Source organism: Equus caballus, chromosome 15 (genome assembly GCF_041296265.1).
Source record: "Equus caballus isolate H_3958 breed thoroughbred chromosome 15, TB-T2T, whole genome shotgun sequence".
In the NCBI taxonomy this organism is placed as follows: domain Eukaryota; kingdom Metazoa; phylum Chordata; class Mammalia; order Perissodactyla; family Equidae; genus Equus; species Equus caballus.
In genome coordinates, this window is record NC_091698.1 from 100,235,651 (window position 1) to 100,253,683 (window position 18,033).

An 18,033-nucleotide genomic window follows, 5' to 3' on the forward strand; every position below is an offset into this window, starting at 1 on the left:
ACGTTAATATAGTTTCATATAAAATAAAGGAAACTTTAACATTAAAAATTAGGAAGGACATAAAGACAAAGGAGAGATTTTGAAGTTGATTATATTTAGCTTTATAGAAAACTTCCTGTGTTGCCTGTTTTTCTCATTCTACCATTGACTCGTTTCTGGCCCTGATCCTCTAATTTGCAGTAAGCAACCACTGGACTACATGCTCTGGAAGGTGCCATATGGCCTCATTAATTCTGTAACATGCCCTTTAGAAATAATTGTTTCATACTTATTAATACGTTTCCTGAAGGACTCTGTCTCAGTACCCTTTTGTGTGTTGCTGTGCCCTGAGTCAGCACATACTTGCCGACAAGCATACAAGATAGTTGGAATAGTTGTTCGTTCATTTAACACATACTTACTGAGGACAGATAAAGTGCTGTCCTGCTAGAATTTGAATACAAACTTGTGAAAGTCTTGAACCTGGTTCTTCATAGATGATTTCATAAAAGTCCATTTAAGAATAAAGATTAATGGTATTTTTACCTAGCCCATCACTGATCTCTGTTTATCTTCAGCATATTGGCAGGATGTGTTAATGTCTTCCCTGCATTTTCAGGAATTTTGTATTTGGCAGAAATGCCACTGATATATTTCTGCCTTCACAGGCTTAGGGTTAAGAAATGGGGTTCAGGTGGGGAAATACGATGATGAAATCTGATTTAGATGTGTTTAGTTTGAGGTCTGATAAGACATTTGGGAGGCTGTGACCATTAGGCATTGGGAAATGTGGGACTAGAATTTGGGTAAGAAATCAAGGCTGGTGATGGGAATATGCCAGTTAGTTACCAAGGCATGCGAGTTGCCTGAGAGTGACCGAGATCATCAATGGGAAGAAAGATGAGAGCTAAGGTCCATACTTTACTTCTCTTATGGCATGTGTCACTTTCTAGTTTGTGTTATAATTGTGCATATTTATCCAGTCTCTTCCTTTTACATCGTAAGCTATTTAAGGTTAGTGACTGTTTTGTCTTCCACCTTGATGTCATCAAAGTCTTCAGCACAGTGCCTTACATATGGTGAGCTCAATACATAGTTATTGTGCCATATTTAGGACGTAGGAAGAGAATCTAGAAATGGGAGTAGAGCTGAGGCAGAAGAGGGAAGTCAAAGTCAAGATAAGGTTGTGCCATAGAAGCCATAGGAGAAACATTGCAGGTCATTTTCATTTAGTGTTCCAGAAAGATCAGGATGGATGAGAACTGAGAATTTAATTTAACTTTTAGGTCATTTTCTTCAAGAGAGGTCTTTGTGAAGAACAAGTGAGAATTCTTTGCAGACTGAAGAAGTCTCTTTTTTTTTAACATGCTAGTTTTCGTTAGAGTGGCTTGTGAATATTAATATGATTAGAGATTCTAATAAGGGAAGAAGGTAGGTTGATATTAGGGAGAAGTCAATGGTGAGGAGAGCAGAAGAGGTTGTAGTAGCCAGAGAAGGACAGATACAATATAAAGGCCTCCGAGGGAAAGAACGAAGATAGAACAAAATTTAAGGGCTCAGCATGAGGGTGGCTGGTAAACAGAGGGCTTTGAAGCAGACAGGATCACTCGTGTTAGGTGGGGTATCAGCATGGATTGTGAAGCTTACCAGACAAATGGAGAAGAAGAAAGTTGTGAAATGAAATATAAATTGCGGAAGGTGGTTGACATCCGTGGACAGCAAACATTTGGATGGTGGGTGGTTATTATTATCCACCATGATGGGAGTGGATCCGTGGCCTGGGGGGAGGCACAGGGAAAAAGCTTGTTGCTTCTCCTCTTTCAGTGAGTTGAGGGGAGGGAGAAGAATGACCTTCATTCTGGAGGGCTGTGGCAGATATAATACCTGAGAAAAGGTAGGTAAGGAACTGGAGAAAGAAATTGCAGGGAAGATAAAGATAAAAATTCATGTTATTTATGTACTTTATATGAAAAATATGAAAAGTTGAGAGTTTCTGTTATTTTACAGGAACATGATAATTGTTACTCTGTATATACTATATGTAAAAAATATGAAAGTTTAAGTTCCCCGCCACTGTTTTCCAGAAAGGAGACACTCCTTTGCATATTGCTATTCGTGGGAGGAGTCGGAGACTGGCAGAACTGCTTTTAAGAAATCCCAAGGACGGTCGATTACTCTACAGGCCTAACAAAGCGGGCGAGACTCCGTACAACATTGACTGCAGCCATCAGAAGAGTATTTTAACTCAGATCTTTGGAGCCAGTAAGTATTGGGTTTTCTTCCTGACTGAGCTTTTAAAAAATGCGCGTTCTATGAAAAAATTGAGGCCAACAACAATTTTGCATTTGTTGCTTACTTAACTGGAAATTGTAAAATTTGAGAAACTTATTAATTTACAGTGGGAAAATACTCCTTCCTATCTAAAGTTCTTTTGCCTTGTATTATAGCATTCTAAATTAAGTACATTGAGTCATCAGTCAGCTTTTAAGAACTCTAAAAATCTAGCCTACTTTTCTAAAAATCTTTTCCCCCATTGTTCTCCCAGGTGTACTTTGTGCTTTTTATCAAAACATGCTCTGTTTTCTCTGTGGCTCAAGCACTTAGAGTTCCCCACCTTTGCTTGTGTTGTGCGCTTCCATCCCCAGTAATGTTGAATTTGTTAGTCCCTCTCCAAGACTCCTGTCAGTTGTGCCCTTCTTGGTGGTGTTCAAATGGATCTGCCTTACCAGATAAATTTTTTGCCTCATTTGAATACTTAAACTCTTGTGTTTATGTTTCTTTTTCTAAATACTTATTGTATATGGCCTTTTATTCTGTTTCTTTTAGGATTTTCTTTCTTTCAGATTCCGGGTTCTTCAGGGCTGGAACTATTTCTTCTTATCTTTGTGTCTTCTGTAACATCTAGCATAATGCATTGAATATTGTCCTAAAATAATTTTTGATTGAACAGTATGCACGTGAGAATTTAATCATGCATATGTAGTGTTTTGAAATATGGGGCAGTTTTCTACTAGAATTAAAAAGGAGATATGTTGGTCCCAGAAACCAACAGGAGTTTAGCTGTTTCTTTACGCCTTGTTTTTAAGTATGATTCTATTGTATTATGAATTCTTGTATTTTAAATATTTTTTCTAATTATAATAATAATGGACACATTAAATTTTAAGAATGAAGATACAAATATTGCAGAAAGTACAAATTTCCCATTGTCCCCTGTCTCCTGATTCTTGATTGTTTGAATGACCCTCCTGGATTTTCTTTACATTTCTAAAAATATTTTGTACTACGTATATAGCTTTAAAAAAATAAAAATTGGATCATACTATGTTATAAAAGTTTTTAATAATGAACTGTATCATATTTTGTTATATAATCTTTTATTGAAGGTTCTAATAGTACATTCGGTTCTCTATTGATGAATATTTGGTGTGTTTTGTTAAAAGCCAGTGCTGCAGTGAAGATCTTTGTACATATAGTCATGTGCCCCTTAACGATGTTTCAGTCAATGATGGAGGTCGTAACGTACAGCTAGGCGTGTGGAGCAGGCTATGTGATCTAGGTTTGTGTGAGCACATTTTATGATGTTTGCACAACAATGAAATCACCTGAGGAATTTCTCAGAACATAGCCCCATCACTAGGCAATGCATGACTCTATACCCATTAACCCTTATTTTTAAGATTATTTCTTTGGAATAAATTCCCAGAAGTAGGACTGGCAAGTCAGTGGGTGCTCACAGTTTTGATAGACTTTCCATAACGGTTGTAACGACTTTTTCTCCCTCAGACTGGATACAATAGTGCAGTTCCCCACAACCTTGCTAACGCCAATATTTCCGGCTTCTTTAACCTTTGCTAATCAGATCAATAAGGAAAAAAACCTCTCATTTTAATGTGCGCTGTAAAATTATTAGTGAGATTGAGATCTTTTAATATGTTCATAGGCTATTTGTATTTTTGCCATTTTCCTCTTTGTATCTTTTGCCCACTTTTTTCTTGAGTTTTTAATATTTAAAAAAAATTGATTTTAAGTATCTTTATATGTTATGGATATTGATCCTGGATGCATCCTATATGTTGCCTCCCTCTCCCCAGCTTATTCTGTGTTTATGGTAATGAGTTTTTATATTCCCCATCCAAAAGTTATACGTTTTTATTTTTATTTTTTTAAAAAATTGGCACCTGAGCTAACGTCTGTTGCCAATCTTCTTTTTTTTGTTTTTTTTTTCTTCTTCTCCCCAAAGCACCCCAGTTCATAGTTGTATATTCTAGTTGTGGGTGCCTCTGGTTGTGCTATGTGGGACACTGCCTCATCCTAGCCTGATGAGCGGTGCCATGTCCACGCCTGGGATCCAAACCAGTGAAACCCTGGGCCGCCGAAGCAGAGTGCAAGAACTTAACCATTCGGCCACGGGGCCAGCCCCTACATTTTTATAGTTTATTTGTCAATCTTATCCTGCAGTTCTGCCCTTAGTATTATATTGAGAAAGAGAGACTTTTTCCATGTGAACATTTTTTTTTTTTAAGATTTTATTTTTTTCCTTTTTCTCCCCAAAGCCCCCCAGTACATAGTTGTATATTCTTCATTGTGGGTCCTTCTAGTTGTGGCGTGTGGGACTCCGCCTTAGCATGGTTCGATGAGCAGTGCCATGTCCGCACCCAGGATCTGAACCAACGTAACACTGGGCTGCCTGCAGCGGAGCGCGCAAACTTAACCACTCTGCCACGGGGCCAGCCCCTCCATGCAAAGATTTTAAAAGTTTTTTCTCTTATGTTTTCTTCTAGTATTTTTATGGTTTTAGTTTTTACATTTAATTTTTTAATATTTCAGAAACTTATTTTTGTTAAAGTGTGAGATATATAGAGTTTTAATTTTATCTTTCAACAAATGGATGGCTTGGGCCAGCCCCAGTTGCCTAGTGGTTAAGTTTGGTATGCTCAGCTTCAGCAGCCTGGGTTCAGTTCCTGGGCACCAACCTACACGGCCATCTGTGGCTGTGGCTCACGTACAACAACAGGAAGATTGGCAACAAATGTTACTTCAGGGCAAATCTTCCTCAGCAAAAAAAAAAAGATGGCTAACCTCTCCCAACACCACTTACTAATGCGTCTTTTCCCCACTGATTTGAAATGCCACATATGCTAATATCCTGTGCTAGTCCTATGATGTTCTGATTATTGTAGCTTTATGGTGTATTTTGATTCCTCTCCATAGATAACTGTTCTTTGGTAGTCTTTAAAGCTTTTTCTTAGCTATGCTTACATATTCTTCTTGCTTTTCAGTTTTTCAAAAAATTCTCATAGATTTTGATTAGAAGTTTTTGTTCATTTGTTTTTTGTTTTTTTTTGTTATTGTTTTTCTTGGTTTTTTTTGAGGAAGATTAGCCCTGAGCTAACATCTGCCGCCAATCCTCCTCTTTTTGCTGAGGAGCCATGTCTGCACCCGGGATCCGACCCAGTGAACCCTGGGCCGCTGAAGCGGAACGTGCGAACATAACTGCTGTGCCACCGGGCTGGCCCCTGATTAGAATTTACTTAAAGTGATAGAGTAATTTGAGGAGAATTGCTGTCTTTGGGTCATTGAACCTTTCTGCCTGGAATCAAGTGTCTCTTTTTCTCCAGTTATCCATTATGTTCTTCAGTAGCATTTTAAACATTTTACAGCTTTCTTTATATAAGTATTACACATATTTATTCTTATGTTCTAGTTTCTGTTTTAATCATATTTGCTTGATTGCAAAATATACATTGTTCCACAAATTAACATCTCTGAAATTGAAATATGGTTTGTAATTCGTGGTTAAGAAAGCACTATGTTACAATTTGCCAGCGTTTTTTCTTTCTTAATTGTACGTAATGATGCATCTTACAATCAGTGGATATCTTAAGTTCTATGAAATATGGTATTAATTTAAGAATCTCTGAATCTATTTTACACAGCTCTAGCCATTTAAAATGTTTTTTTCTCTTATTAAATAAACAATTGATAAATGAGAATTGGTGTTCTTTTCTAATAGTAATATATCTTTTTAATGTAAGGATACGGTGTGTTTATAATTACAGGACACTTGTCTCCTACTGAAACAGACGGTGACATGCTCGGTTATGATTTATATAGCAGTGCCCTGGCAGATATTCTCAGTGAACCCACCATGCAGCCACCCATTTGTGTGGGGCTATATGCACAGTGGGGAAGTGGGAAATCCTTCTTACTAAAGAAACTAGAAGGTAAAGGGCATGTTTGTGTAAAGTCTATGTACGTAACAAGGTTTTCTCTGGTGTTTTCTTATGAAGTAAAGAAAAACAGAGTTTTGTGTATGGTAATGTGTGTTACACAGTTTACTAAATTGAATGTATTAGGGTTTTATTCTCCCCTAGTTGATCCTCTACTTGGCCATTTGAGTTTTCTTTCTAAAACAAAGATCCAGTTGTGTTATAACACTTAAAACTCCTTGGTACCAGATTTTCTGCATATGCTATTTATAATCCTTGTGTCCAGGGCCCTTCTCAAACTTGTCAGCGTGCATGGCCACGCCTGCCACAACTACCTCTTGTATATGCTCCGTGCTGCAGTCACAGAAGGCTGTTGCTCTTGCAAGAACAGACCAGACACTTTTCCTGAGTTGCTCCCTCTATAAGGAGCTTTCTAGACAGCTTCTCCCCCACCTTTTGCTTGGCAAAATCTTACTCATTCTTCAAGGACAGGTTTCAGTAGTGCCTGTAAAATTTTTACTAAGTTTTGTAGAAAGAATGACTTGTTTATGGCTTATTTAGGCTCAGCGCATACCTTTCAGAGCAGTGATTCTCAAATGTGCTTGGAGGGAGAAGAGATGAGGAGGGGTATCAGGAACGGTGGGGATACATAGTTTGAAGACACGTAGCAAAGTAATGATTTTCAGTTTTATATATGGAAACAATACCTTGTTGCTTGTGTAATACCACAAAAGGGAAATATCAACAAAATCATGACGGATAGGCATATGTGGAAAAGAATTTTGTGCATCCTCAATATGAAGCAGGAGAGTGGGTGAGACAAGGGTAGGTGTGCCACTAGGGAATGATGTTTTTATGTTTATTAGAAAAGAACATTGGTTCAAGTGGTTAAGTAGCAACATTTTACCTAGGGATTTGGTAAGTGCCCAATAAAATAAGTATTTATGTTGAAAATGGGAAAATTTCAAATTGAGCTAGAAGTTGTATTTCTAAACAAAACAGGATAAGATTTTCCTGTTAATTTCTCTTTCAGATGAAATGAAGACTTTTGCAGGACAGCAGATTGAACCTCTTTTTCAGTTTTCCTGGCTTATAGTGTTTCTGACCCTGCTGCTTTGTGGAGGGCTTGGTCTGTTGTTTGCTTTTACAGTCGACCTAACTCTTGGAATAGCCGTGTCACTGAGCTTCTTGGCTCTCCTATATATATTTTTTAGTAAGTCTTTGAGTTTTATCTTTTTCAAAAGTAGAGAAAATGTCTCATTGTTTTACTTAAAAAATATATATCTCTTAAAATCTGTGATTTTCATAATTAGGTGAGAAAAATTGATCTTTTTGCTATAATATTAGTTGGCCGAGAGGAATATTGTGGAGTAGCTCTAAAACTTTGTCATTGTTGTTAGTGCCATCCAATCAATTCTGACTCCTAGCGACCTTGTGGACAGCAGAGTGAAAGCCTGCTCAGTCTTTTTGCACCATCCATCCTCTCACCTTCTGATGCTATATCAGACAATGCTCTACAGCTATTCGTAGAGTTTTCATGGCCAGTCTTTTGGAAGTGGGTGTCCGGGTCCTTCTCCCTAGTCTGTCTTAGTCTGGAAGCTCTGCTAAAAAGTGTCCACCATGGGTGACCCTACTGGTATTTGAAATCCTGGTGGCATAGATTTCAGCATCACAGTGACATGCAGCTACCATAGTATGACAGCTGACACACGGGTGGTGCTGTTCCCTGACTGGGACATGAACTCAATGAGAGTGCTGAATCTTAACCACTAAACCACCAGGACTGGCTAAAAAACTAGTGTACTACTTGTTAATATTGAAGCAGAACTCTAATTTATTATACTTACCCTTTTATATGTTAATTAATGATTTATATTTAAATCTTTTTTGAAAATAAGTCTTCATAGCCCTCACTGGCATGCTCTTGAGTATTTTGATTGTGACTAATTTTTATTTTATCTAAAAGCCAAAAAAAAAAAATATATATGTATATATAATTCTGGTTCTTGGGGTGTATTGAGTTGCGAAAAAGGAAATAGAGTTACTTTTGGAGGAATTGGTAACTTCAACAGTTGCAAATAGTGATAAACCCAAAGTCATTTACAGTTGAATCTGAACTAGGTAATATGTTTCTGTTTAAGGCATTATCTTTCTAATTGTGTTTCTTATATCATTTTTTACTCAGTTTATTTTCCATTTTTCACATGCTTTCTGTATATTGGGGAAAGTTAATTGATTAAAGAAATCTTAGAAGAGAAGTTAGGAATTACATGGGACCATGAAAAGTTATGTAAGCCTACTGTCATTATTTGATATTTGACTATTTGGACAAAAGGGGCTGCCTTAGTGATGGTCACTTTGGATAATTCTTTTTTAAACTGTGACTTTCAGTTGTCATTTACTTTGGTGGACGGAGGGAAGGAGAGAGTTGGAATTGGGCCTGGGTCCTCAGTACTAGATTGGCAAGACATATTGGATATTTGGAACTCCTCCTCAAATTGATGTTCGTGAATCCACCTGAATTGCCAGAGCAAACCACTAAAGCTTTACCTGTGAGGTGAGTTGGTCCCTTTGACAGAAGTAATTTTTAATAAGATGAAGCAAAATAAAGTTTATAATGCGTTGTTTCTCACTGTACATTCCAAAAAACATTGATCCCTTGGACTTTTTAAATTTTTAATGTTTAATTTGTTTTATTGAAGTAACACTGGTTCATAACATTATATAAATTTCAGGTGTACATCACTGTATTTTGATTTCTGTGTAGGTTACATCATGTTTACCACCCAAAGACTAATTACTATCTGTCACCATACACGTGTGCCTAGTTACCCCTTTCGCCCTCCTCCCTCCCCTTTCCTTGAACTTTTTATATAAGAAATAAAACAAACATGCCCTGGTCAAATATACTTGGGAAACACTTTGTATTAATCTCCCTCTTGTGCATTAAAGGATCAGAGACACTTTTCTATGAAGAAATCTGTTTCGCTTTGATTCACCAAATTTCATTTGAGCATAAGCCTTTTTTCCCTTATGACACCTCTTATCATCCTTTGGAAACACTTTGACAAGAACGCTGGATCCAGGATAGAGTCCCAGCACTTTTTTACATTACATTACATTGGTGTGTAACCTGGGCAACTCAGCTTGCACTCCAAGCTGCTCTTTCCTCATTTGTGGAAATATGTTTACTCGTCTGTCTGAAATTATTACTGATATCAAATGGGAAATGTATGAGCAAACAGTTCAGAAAAGAAGAAAAGCATGTACGTCAAGGAGTAAAGGAAAGATAGAGGGCTCCAGAGGAAAGTAAAATGAAAAAACCCCAAAGATTAGAGAAGTGAAAGCAGAAGGAATTCAGTAGAAATTAGGAAAATATTTAAATATGTGCTAAAAGATTAAGAACTTAAAAATTATTATAAGATAAAATATGTGTAATTTAAGATGAAAGTAAATAGGGTAAACCAGATAAAACATGAAAACTGTAAGAGAAAAAGGTAAAAGCTTGCAAGTAATTAGCATATAGGATTAAGTATTAAGAAAAGAATTTAAAAATGAAAAAGTTAAAAAGAAAACATAGAATAGAATTGGAATATTTTTACAGAAAATAAAAATATTTTAAATTAATGAGATGATATTGTTTAAAAAGTTTGAGCAATTAAAATAGCATAAATCAAGACCACACAATATATGACAGTATGATCCTAGATTGTATTTTGAAAGCAATGCCAACCCACTGGATTAAGATGAGAGTTTAATTTAGGGATGAAAGGGGAAAAAGGGAACTATTGCAGAAATAATATCCATTCAGAGAATCAAAATAAAAATAATTCAATTATTTCAAAGAACAACTGTGAAATGATTACTTTACAACTTATTTCTAAATCCCTGTACGTGTTTAAGTTATAAATAAAAGATTCTAAAACTTGAGTTTTGACGTGGCATTAAATTCTTAACGACCATAGTATTTTCTCAAGGTTCTAATCTCTTCAGTTGGTGCTTAGAAAACTTTCTTTGTGCAGCTCTTTTCGGCTACATCCTGATGTGGGGTGCCACCTTTTAATTGCTGTATCATGAGATCTCTGTCCAGATGTCTGATTCCTCGTCTAAGCTCTGTCATAACTTTTTCCCCTTCTGCCTTTAGTCAGAATTACTTCATATAACTCTGCTGCATTTAACTTCTGTTTTTGTCTTTTTCTAAGAAAGGTATGTAAGATGTTAGAAATGGAAGATACCTAATTACAAGTTCTTTTTCCTCAGAATTTTAAAAACAATATTTTGAAAGAAGTGTAAAATGTAGGGTAAATGGTACAGAGATGAGATATGTTGAAATTATTTGTTTTTTTAGGTATCTGAGTAATGTTTTATTTCCTCTTTCCCTAAGGTTTTTGTTTACAGATTACAACAGGCTGTCCAGTGTAGGTGGAGAAACGTCGATGGCTGAAATGATCGCGACCCTCTCAGATGCTTGTGAAAGAGAGTTTGGCTTTTTGGCAACCAGGCTTTTTCGAGTATTCAAGACTGAAGATACACAGGGTGGGACTCCCCTCCTTCTTCTTTGTCTGTGTGTAGGGGTTGAGGATGGGATGAGTGTTCAGTGCATACCCACAAAAACATGAATTGAACATCAGATTCATCATGCTGTCACTGTAATGATTAGGATTTTCTTTCCAGATACTTGATATGTAAATAATTTTCAAAACCATTTGTTGTATTACAGGTAAAAAGAAATGGAAGAAAACGTGTTGTCTTCCATCTTTTGTCATCTTCCTTTTTATCTTTGGCTGCATTATTGCTGGAATCACTCTTCTGGCTATATTCAGAGTTGACCCAAAACATCTGACAGTGAATGCTGTCCTCATATCAATTGCGTCTGTAGTGGGATTGGCCTTTTTGCTGAACTGTCGTACGTGGTGGCAGGTGCTGGACTCTCTCCTCAATTCTCAAAGGAAACGCCTCCATAATGCTGCCTCCAAACTGCACAAATTGAAAAGTGAAGGATTCATGAAAGTAAGCACTCATCATAATTAGGAAATAATTGTAATGTGAATATGCTACCATGATCGTTGAGCTTTAGGAGTGTACTCTCTAAGTGTTACAGTGTCGCATTTGTTTTAGTTATATTCAGGTTTTTCCTGTGGAAATGTGTATTTGAAGAAGCAAAAGTTAAAACAATAACATGTTTTTATAAAATAGACTTTTACAAGATACTCAAGGGAGTGAGCAGATTACTCCACACGTGGTAATTCTTACCTGATAATATTAGTTCCCCCAAAGCCTGATAGAATAAGCAAATTGAACCACCAAAACGTATAAAGTACAATCATAGTTTTACAACCAAAAGGGACCTTATTCAATATCTGTAGCCCCTTCCTTGGATCAAGGTCATGCGTCATCAGGAGCCAGCTGTGTTGTGGTGTTTAGATCGTTTGAATTTGCATTCAGTTCAAGTCTTTTGACATTCAGAGCATGTGATCTTGGCAAATAAGTCACTTAACCCAGTTTGTCCTTTTAAAATGGCTATGACAGTATCCACCTCTTTTTAAGACTGAATGCTCTGATTTACGTGAAGTCACTTTGTAAATTGTGAAGTGCTCACTACAGTTTTAAGTGGAACCACAACTTGCTGTGAGGTCTTTGGATTTCTTTTCTTTCTGTTAGAAGGCTTTCAGGCTTTTTAAGAAATATGCTTAACTTTCTCATATCTTCAGTGCTGTCTATCCTTTCTTTTGCACAGGTTCTTAAGTGTGAAGTGGAATTGATGGCCAGGATGGCAAAAACTATTGACAGCTTCACTCAGAATCAAACAAGACTGGTGGTTATCATCGATGGGTTAGATGCCTGTGAGCAGGACAAAGTTCTCCAGATGCTGGACACTGTATGTCTTAACCATCTTGAAACTTGTAATTGTCACATATGGGGCAGCTAAGAGGAATGACTTCATGAATATCTCAAATGGAATATTAATAGTACTTTTTCTTTTGTAAAAATAAACATTTTTTTAATGCAAAAACATAGCATAGCATGTTTCATCACAAATAGATTTAAACAATTTTAGCTTAATGGCAGTATGAGGAAAAAATGAATAGAGTAGCTCTGAAGTCCGTAGTGTGACTCCAGCTTTTCTCTGCAGATAGTTATGGTTAGAGTCAGAGAGAAAAGTAGGGAACTCACAGGATTTGTGGAGTTTTTGTTGAAGTAGGGCACCTCAGTGACCCTCTGTAAGGTATGTTATAGCAGCAGTGTGTAACTGTAGGCAGAGACCAGCGTGCCTGGGACTTGATGTGTATTCACAGATATTTCCCATGGATGTTGATCTTACCTCTTATGTCGATCGTAAGTGTCTCAAACTAAGACAGGATTAATTGTTTTCTTTTGAGGTTTTATCACTCTCAGATGGTGAAAAATTGTCAGATAGTGAAAAACCAGATTGAGACTTCAATCAAATTTGTTTTCATATAGAATAATATTTCAATGAAAAAGAAATAGTATTTAAAAAATATAATCACCAAAGGGTAATAGATTTTGAAGAGATTTTTTAATCTTTGGATAATGTAAAATTTATATCGTAAGTATACCTTTCCTCCCACAGGTCCGAGTTCTGTTTTCAAAAGGCCCATTCATTGCCATTTTTGCAAGTGATCCACATATTATTATAAAGGCAATTAACCAAAACCTCAATAGTGTGCTTCGTGACTCAAATATAAATGGACACGACTATATGCGCAATATAGTTCATTTGCCTGTTTTCCTTAATAGTCGTGGACTAAGCAATGCGAGAAAGTTTCTTGTAACTTCAACGACAAATGGGGACATTCCGTGCTCAGATACTGCAGGTAAAGATCAAATTCCTCAGGTACCTTGGGTTTGAAGTAGTTCTATAATTTTTTATGATGACTTACCTTTTGCCTTGAAAAATATTGTTGGTATTTCACTTCTTTTTAAATATCGTATACAACAGAATTTTAGTACAAGTAGCGCTCTCTTGATAAATTCTTTAAGGGATACAGGAAGATGCTGACAGAAGAGTTTCACAAAACAGTCTTGGAGAGATGACAAAACTCGGTAGCAAGACAGCTCTCAATAGACGGGTAAGATGCCATTTGTTTTGAGCCCTATGTTTTTACTGCTATTATTCAAATAAACCTAAGGTGATACCACTTAAATAATTTTTCATAAATAGTGTGTTAAGCTCATCAAATAGCTTTTATCATTGAATTTCCTTTCAGCTTCAGTTGGTTTTTCAGGGAAGGTCTGAACCTAGGCTGTAATAACTATAAATTGTATAGGAGTCCTTGTCCTCTCCCCACCTGTTCTCAGTCCAGGTGCCACTCCAGACCCCAGACCGACTGAATCAAAATCTCTGAGAGTGAGATTTTAAAGCTCCCCAAATGATTTCATCCAGGGCTGAGAGCCACTGTATTCATTCCACTTCAGTTTGTATTTATTCCAGGTACCCATTGCCACCATAGCTGTAAGGGAGAAAGAGGCTTATAGTGTGAGCAGAAACTCCTTACTTTATCTTCCTCTTGGCCTTCCTCCTCCCTAACGTCTGTGAGGTGTGACTTTCTTCTATACCCACACGGCAATTTTGTGCCCTTCCCAGCCACCTTGGGCTTCTCCTTGAATCCTCTAGTTGTCCCTGTCCTACCCCATTTGTAGAACCCTCTTGTATAGAACAAGGGAGGAGTACAAGACAGGAAGATGTCCACTTGCAGGTAAGTTATGGTGATAATACCACTTAAAGATGGTTAGGTAGCTAGCATTGGCACTGTTTTTTTTTTTTTCTAGTTTGCTGCCATTGAATTTGGACATTTTATGTTTTAAAAAATGTGTCTTCAGTGATGTTTGGTTTTATGACTCCACCCTATACCAATCTTCCTTGACTTACACTGGGGTTACATCCTGATAAATCTGCCATGAATTGAAAATATAAGTCAAAAATGCATTTAATATACCTAACCTACCGAACATCATGGCTTACCCTTGCCTACCTTGAACACTTACATTAGCCTACAGTTGGGCAAAATCATCTAACACAAAGCCTGTTTTATAATAAAGTGTTGAATATCTCGTGTAATTTAATGAATACTGTACTAAAAGTGACAAACAGCTTGGCTGTGTGGGTGCAGAATGGTTGTAAGTGTATTGATTGTTTACACTCATGATCATGTGGCTGACTGGGAGCTGCAGGGCCTGCCGCTGCCCAGCATCATGAGAGAGTGTCGTACTGCATTTTGATAGCCTGGGAAAAGATGGAAATTCAAAATTTAAAGTAAGGTTTCTACTAAATGCGTATGGCTTTTGCACCATCATAAAGTCGATAAATTAAGTTGAATCATTGTAATCGGAGACCGTCTGTGCATGTATGGATGCAAAATTACTATTATGCATGACAACTGTTAGCACTAAAGTAAGAGGAGGGTATGATTTACCATTTTGAATTTCTCTCCTGGGAGTCTGGCCTCTTGGGCTCCCTGTGGTTGCCTCCACCATTCCCTTGTTTCGTGACATTAGATGAGTACACATCTTTGTTGTGCCTGTTCCTCTCTGATTAGATGGATTCCCTACCCCACCCCAACCAGGAGAGCACCTTTAATTCTTATGCGGATGTGAGGATGTTAGAGCAGCTCTGCCCTTTAGGTAGTTGTCACACATTTAAAAATAACCTAAAATCAAAATACTGAATTCTTAAAACTAGATAAGCGTAACTTGCTTTATTATTTCAGGGTTCCTATAAATACTGAGCTCCTATAACAGTTGAACTGAATTCTCTTTACATAATTCTGCCTACTTATAATCTTCAATGCACTGAGCTTTCTTTAACTGCACAATTATAAATCAAAATACATCTGAAGCTAAACCATAGCATTTGATGCAGTTGCTGCTAATATTATTTTAAAACTATTCTGTAAAGATTCTGCCTCAGGGAATAATAATACTTTTTATTATTATATGATCTTTCCCTTAGACTAAAATTTTGGATTTTTTTGTTGTTGTCATGAACATGTACTAACTTCTCAGAAAGCCGTAAGTTCTTGGACTTGGCATATGGACTCGTTCTCATTGATGATGCACTGTTTCAGGACACTTACCGGAGAAGGCAGATGCAGCGGACGGTCACTCGGCAGATGTCCTTTGACCTCACAAAACTGCTGGTTACGGAGGACTGGTTCAGCGACATAAGTCCTCAGACTATGAGAAGGCTACTTAATATTGTTTCTGTGACAGGTGACTTTTGTTTCTTTTTGTCTTATGGTAGATAATAAGCTTTAACATTAACAAAGCAGTTCAGTTTCAGAAACAAAGGAATGTACCATTTGTATGTTGATGTTTGTACTGCTGAACACCAGTTTTATTTGCATGAAGTGTATCTAATAAAACCAGTATTAGTTTTGACAATGAAAATCAACCATCAGTTGTACACTACTTTAAAACTTGATGATTTAAAAAGTCTTTTATTTCATCTCAGATTTTTCTGTTTGTATAAAGATAATTTTATGATAATTTGTATAACTGAGTATAATTATAGTTTAAAATGTTGACATTCAGATTTTATATGCTGCTATTCTGTTTAAGGTTTCAAATGAAATATTTTTTCTTTTTTTATTGTGTTAAATAAAATACATATTAACATAAAGTTTACCATCTCAACCATTTTTACAGTTTAGTGGTATTAAATACATTCACATTGTTGTGTAGCCATCACCACCATCCATCTCCATAATTCTTTTCATCTTGTAAAACTGAAACTCTATACCTATTAAATAGTAACTCCCCCTTCTGCCCTCCGCCCAGCCTCTGGCAACCACCATTATACTTTCTGCCTCTGATTTTGACTACTCTGAGTACCTCGTATAAGTGGAATTGTACAGTATTTGTCTTTTTCTAACTGGCTTATTTCATTTAGCATAATGTCTTCAAGGTTCATCCATGTTATAGCGTAGGTCAGAATTTCCTTCCTTTTTAAGGCTATATTATTCCATTGTATGTATATACCACATTTTGCTTATTAGTTCATCTGTTGATGGACACGTGGGTTGCTTCCATGTTTTATCTATTATGAATAATGCTGCCATGAACATGGGTGTATGAGTATCTCTTTGAGACTCTGCTTTCAATTCTTTTGGGTCTATACTTAGAAGTGGATTTGCTGGCTATTTCTATTTTTAGTTTTTTGAGGAACATTCATTCTGTTTTCCACAGTGACTGTACCACTTTACATTTCCACCAACACTGCACAGGGTTCCAATTGCTCTATATCTTTGTCAACACTTGTCTGTTTTTTTGATAGTAGCCATCCTAATGGGTGTGAGGTGGTATCTCATTGTAGTTTTGAATTGCATTTCCCTAGTGATTAGTGATGTTGAGCATCTTTTTGTGTGCTTATTGGCCATTCGTATATCTTCTTTGGAGAAATGTCTGTTTAGGTCCTTTGCCCATTTTTGAATTGTTTTTTTTTTTATTATTATTACTGAGTTTTAGGAATTCTCTGTATATTCTGGATATTAAACCCTTATCAGATATATGATTTGCAAATATTTTCTCCCAGCTTATGGGTTGCCCGTTTACTCTGTAGATAGTGTCTTTTGATTTACAAAATTTTAAAATTTTCATCAAGTCCAGTTTGTCTATTTTTTCTTTTGTTACCTGTGCCTTTGGGGTCATATCCGAGAAATTATTGCCAAATTCACTGTAGTGAAGTTTTTGTCCTATGTTTTCTTCTAAGAGTTTTATTGTTTTAAGTCTTACATTTTGAGTTAGTTTTTGTATATGGTGTTAAGTAAGGGTTCAACTTCATTCTTTTGCGTGTGGATGTCCTGTTTTCTCAGTACCATTTATTGAAGAGACTCCTTTCTCCATTGAATGATCTTGGCACCCTTGTGAAAAATCATTTGACCATATGTGTATGGTTTATTTCTGGGCTCTTATTCTATTCAGTTGGTCTATATGTCTGTCTTTATGCCACTACCACACTGTTTTGATTACTGTAGCTTTGTAGTAAGTTTTGAAATCAGAAACTCTGAGTCCCTTAGTTTTGTTCTTCTTTTTCAGGATTGTTTTGGCTATTCAGGTTCCCTTGAGATTCCATATGAATTTTAGGATAGATTTTTCTGTTTCTGCAAAAAATGTCATTGGGATTTTGACAGAGATTTGATTGAATCTGTATGTCACTTTGGGTAATGTAGACATTTTAACAATATTAAGTCTTCCAATCCATGAATATGGGATGTCTTAATTAACTTATAATTTAAAATGTTGAAATTCAGATTTTATATGCTGCTATTCTGTTCTAGTTTTCAAATGATATTTTAAATAAAAAATATTGATAATACATTGAAGATTATTGCCCAATGACTGAATTCCTTGCATGGAATTCTGCTCTCCACCATGTTAATGCTTACTTATAAATATTTGTAATTTAGTTTGTAAAATATGCTTCTTTCTTTGCATGGTATTGAATGGCACTTTGTCATATTGACTAGTGTTAACTTTGTTTTGATGGTTACACTGGAATTTGTTTTTATACTAACATTGGGGTGCATGCTATGGAACTATTTTGCAAGTGTGGTTGTATGTAATATATTCACAATATTTTTGGTAATTAAATCCCTTTAAGTGAGGTGTCAAACCTCATTATACTTGATTACGTTCTACAATGGAAATATTTTAGCATATTATCAATAATATTTATGTACTTATTTAACAGAAGTATAGTGAGTGTCTAGATATGCCAGGCATTGGTCTAGGCACTGTGGAGATAAGCAGTGAACAATATAACGTTCTTGCCCTATTGGGGAAGAGATCAAGATGTAAAGTGATATAAAGATAAGTGCTATAA

The 18,033-nt window shown here is 36.3% G+C and overlaps 1 protein-coding gene across 32 annotated transcripts in view; it reads left to right on the top strand.

Moving 5' to 3' along the window:
* Window positions 1–18,033, top strand: part of KIDINS220 (kinase D interacting substrate 220) — a 117,590-nt gene that overhangs the window by 38,130 nt on the left and 61,427 nt on the right. For all 32 annotated transcript variants that reach the window (XR_011426622.1, XR_011426621.1, XM_070236722.1 and 29 more), the window contains exons 12-21: window positions 2,064–2,241; window positions 6,042–6,206; window positions 7,225–7,404; window positions 8,583–8,748; window positions 10,576–10,727; window positions 10,912–11,201; window positions 11,929–12,069; window positions 12,784–13,027; window positions 13,194–13,282; window positions 15,278–15,422. Coding sequence is in view for 30 of the 32 variants with exons in the window: in XM_070236722.1 (XP_070092823.1) it covers window positions 2,064–2,241; window positions 6,042–6,206; window positions 7,225–7,404; window positions 8,583–8,748; window positions 10,576–10,727; window positions 10,912–11,201; window positions 11,929–12,069; window positions 12,784–13,027; window positions 13,194–13,282; window positions 15,278–15,422 (1,750 nt within the window). In the remaining 2 variants the exon portion in view is untranslated. The remainder of the gene's footprint in view (window positions 1–2,063; window positions 2,242–6,041; window positions 6,207–7,224; window positions 7,405–8,582; window positions 8,749–10,575; window positions 10,728–10,911; window positions 11,202–11,928; window positions 12,070–12,783; window positions 13,028–13,193; window positions 13,283–15,277; window positions 15,423–18,033) is intronic.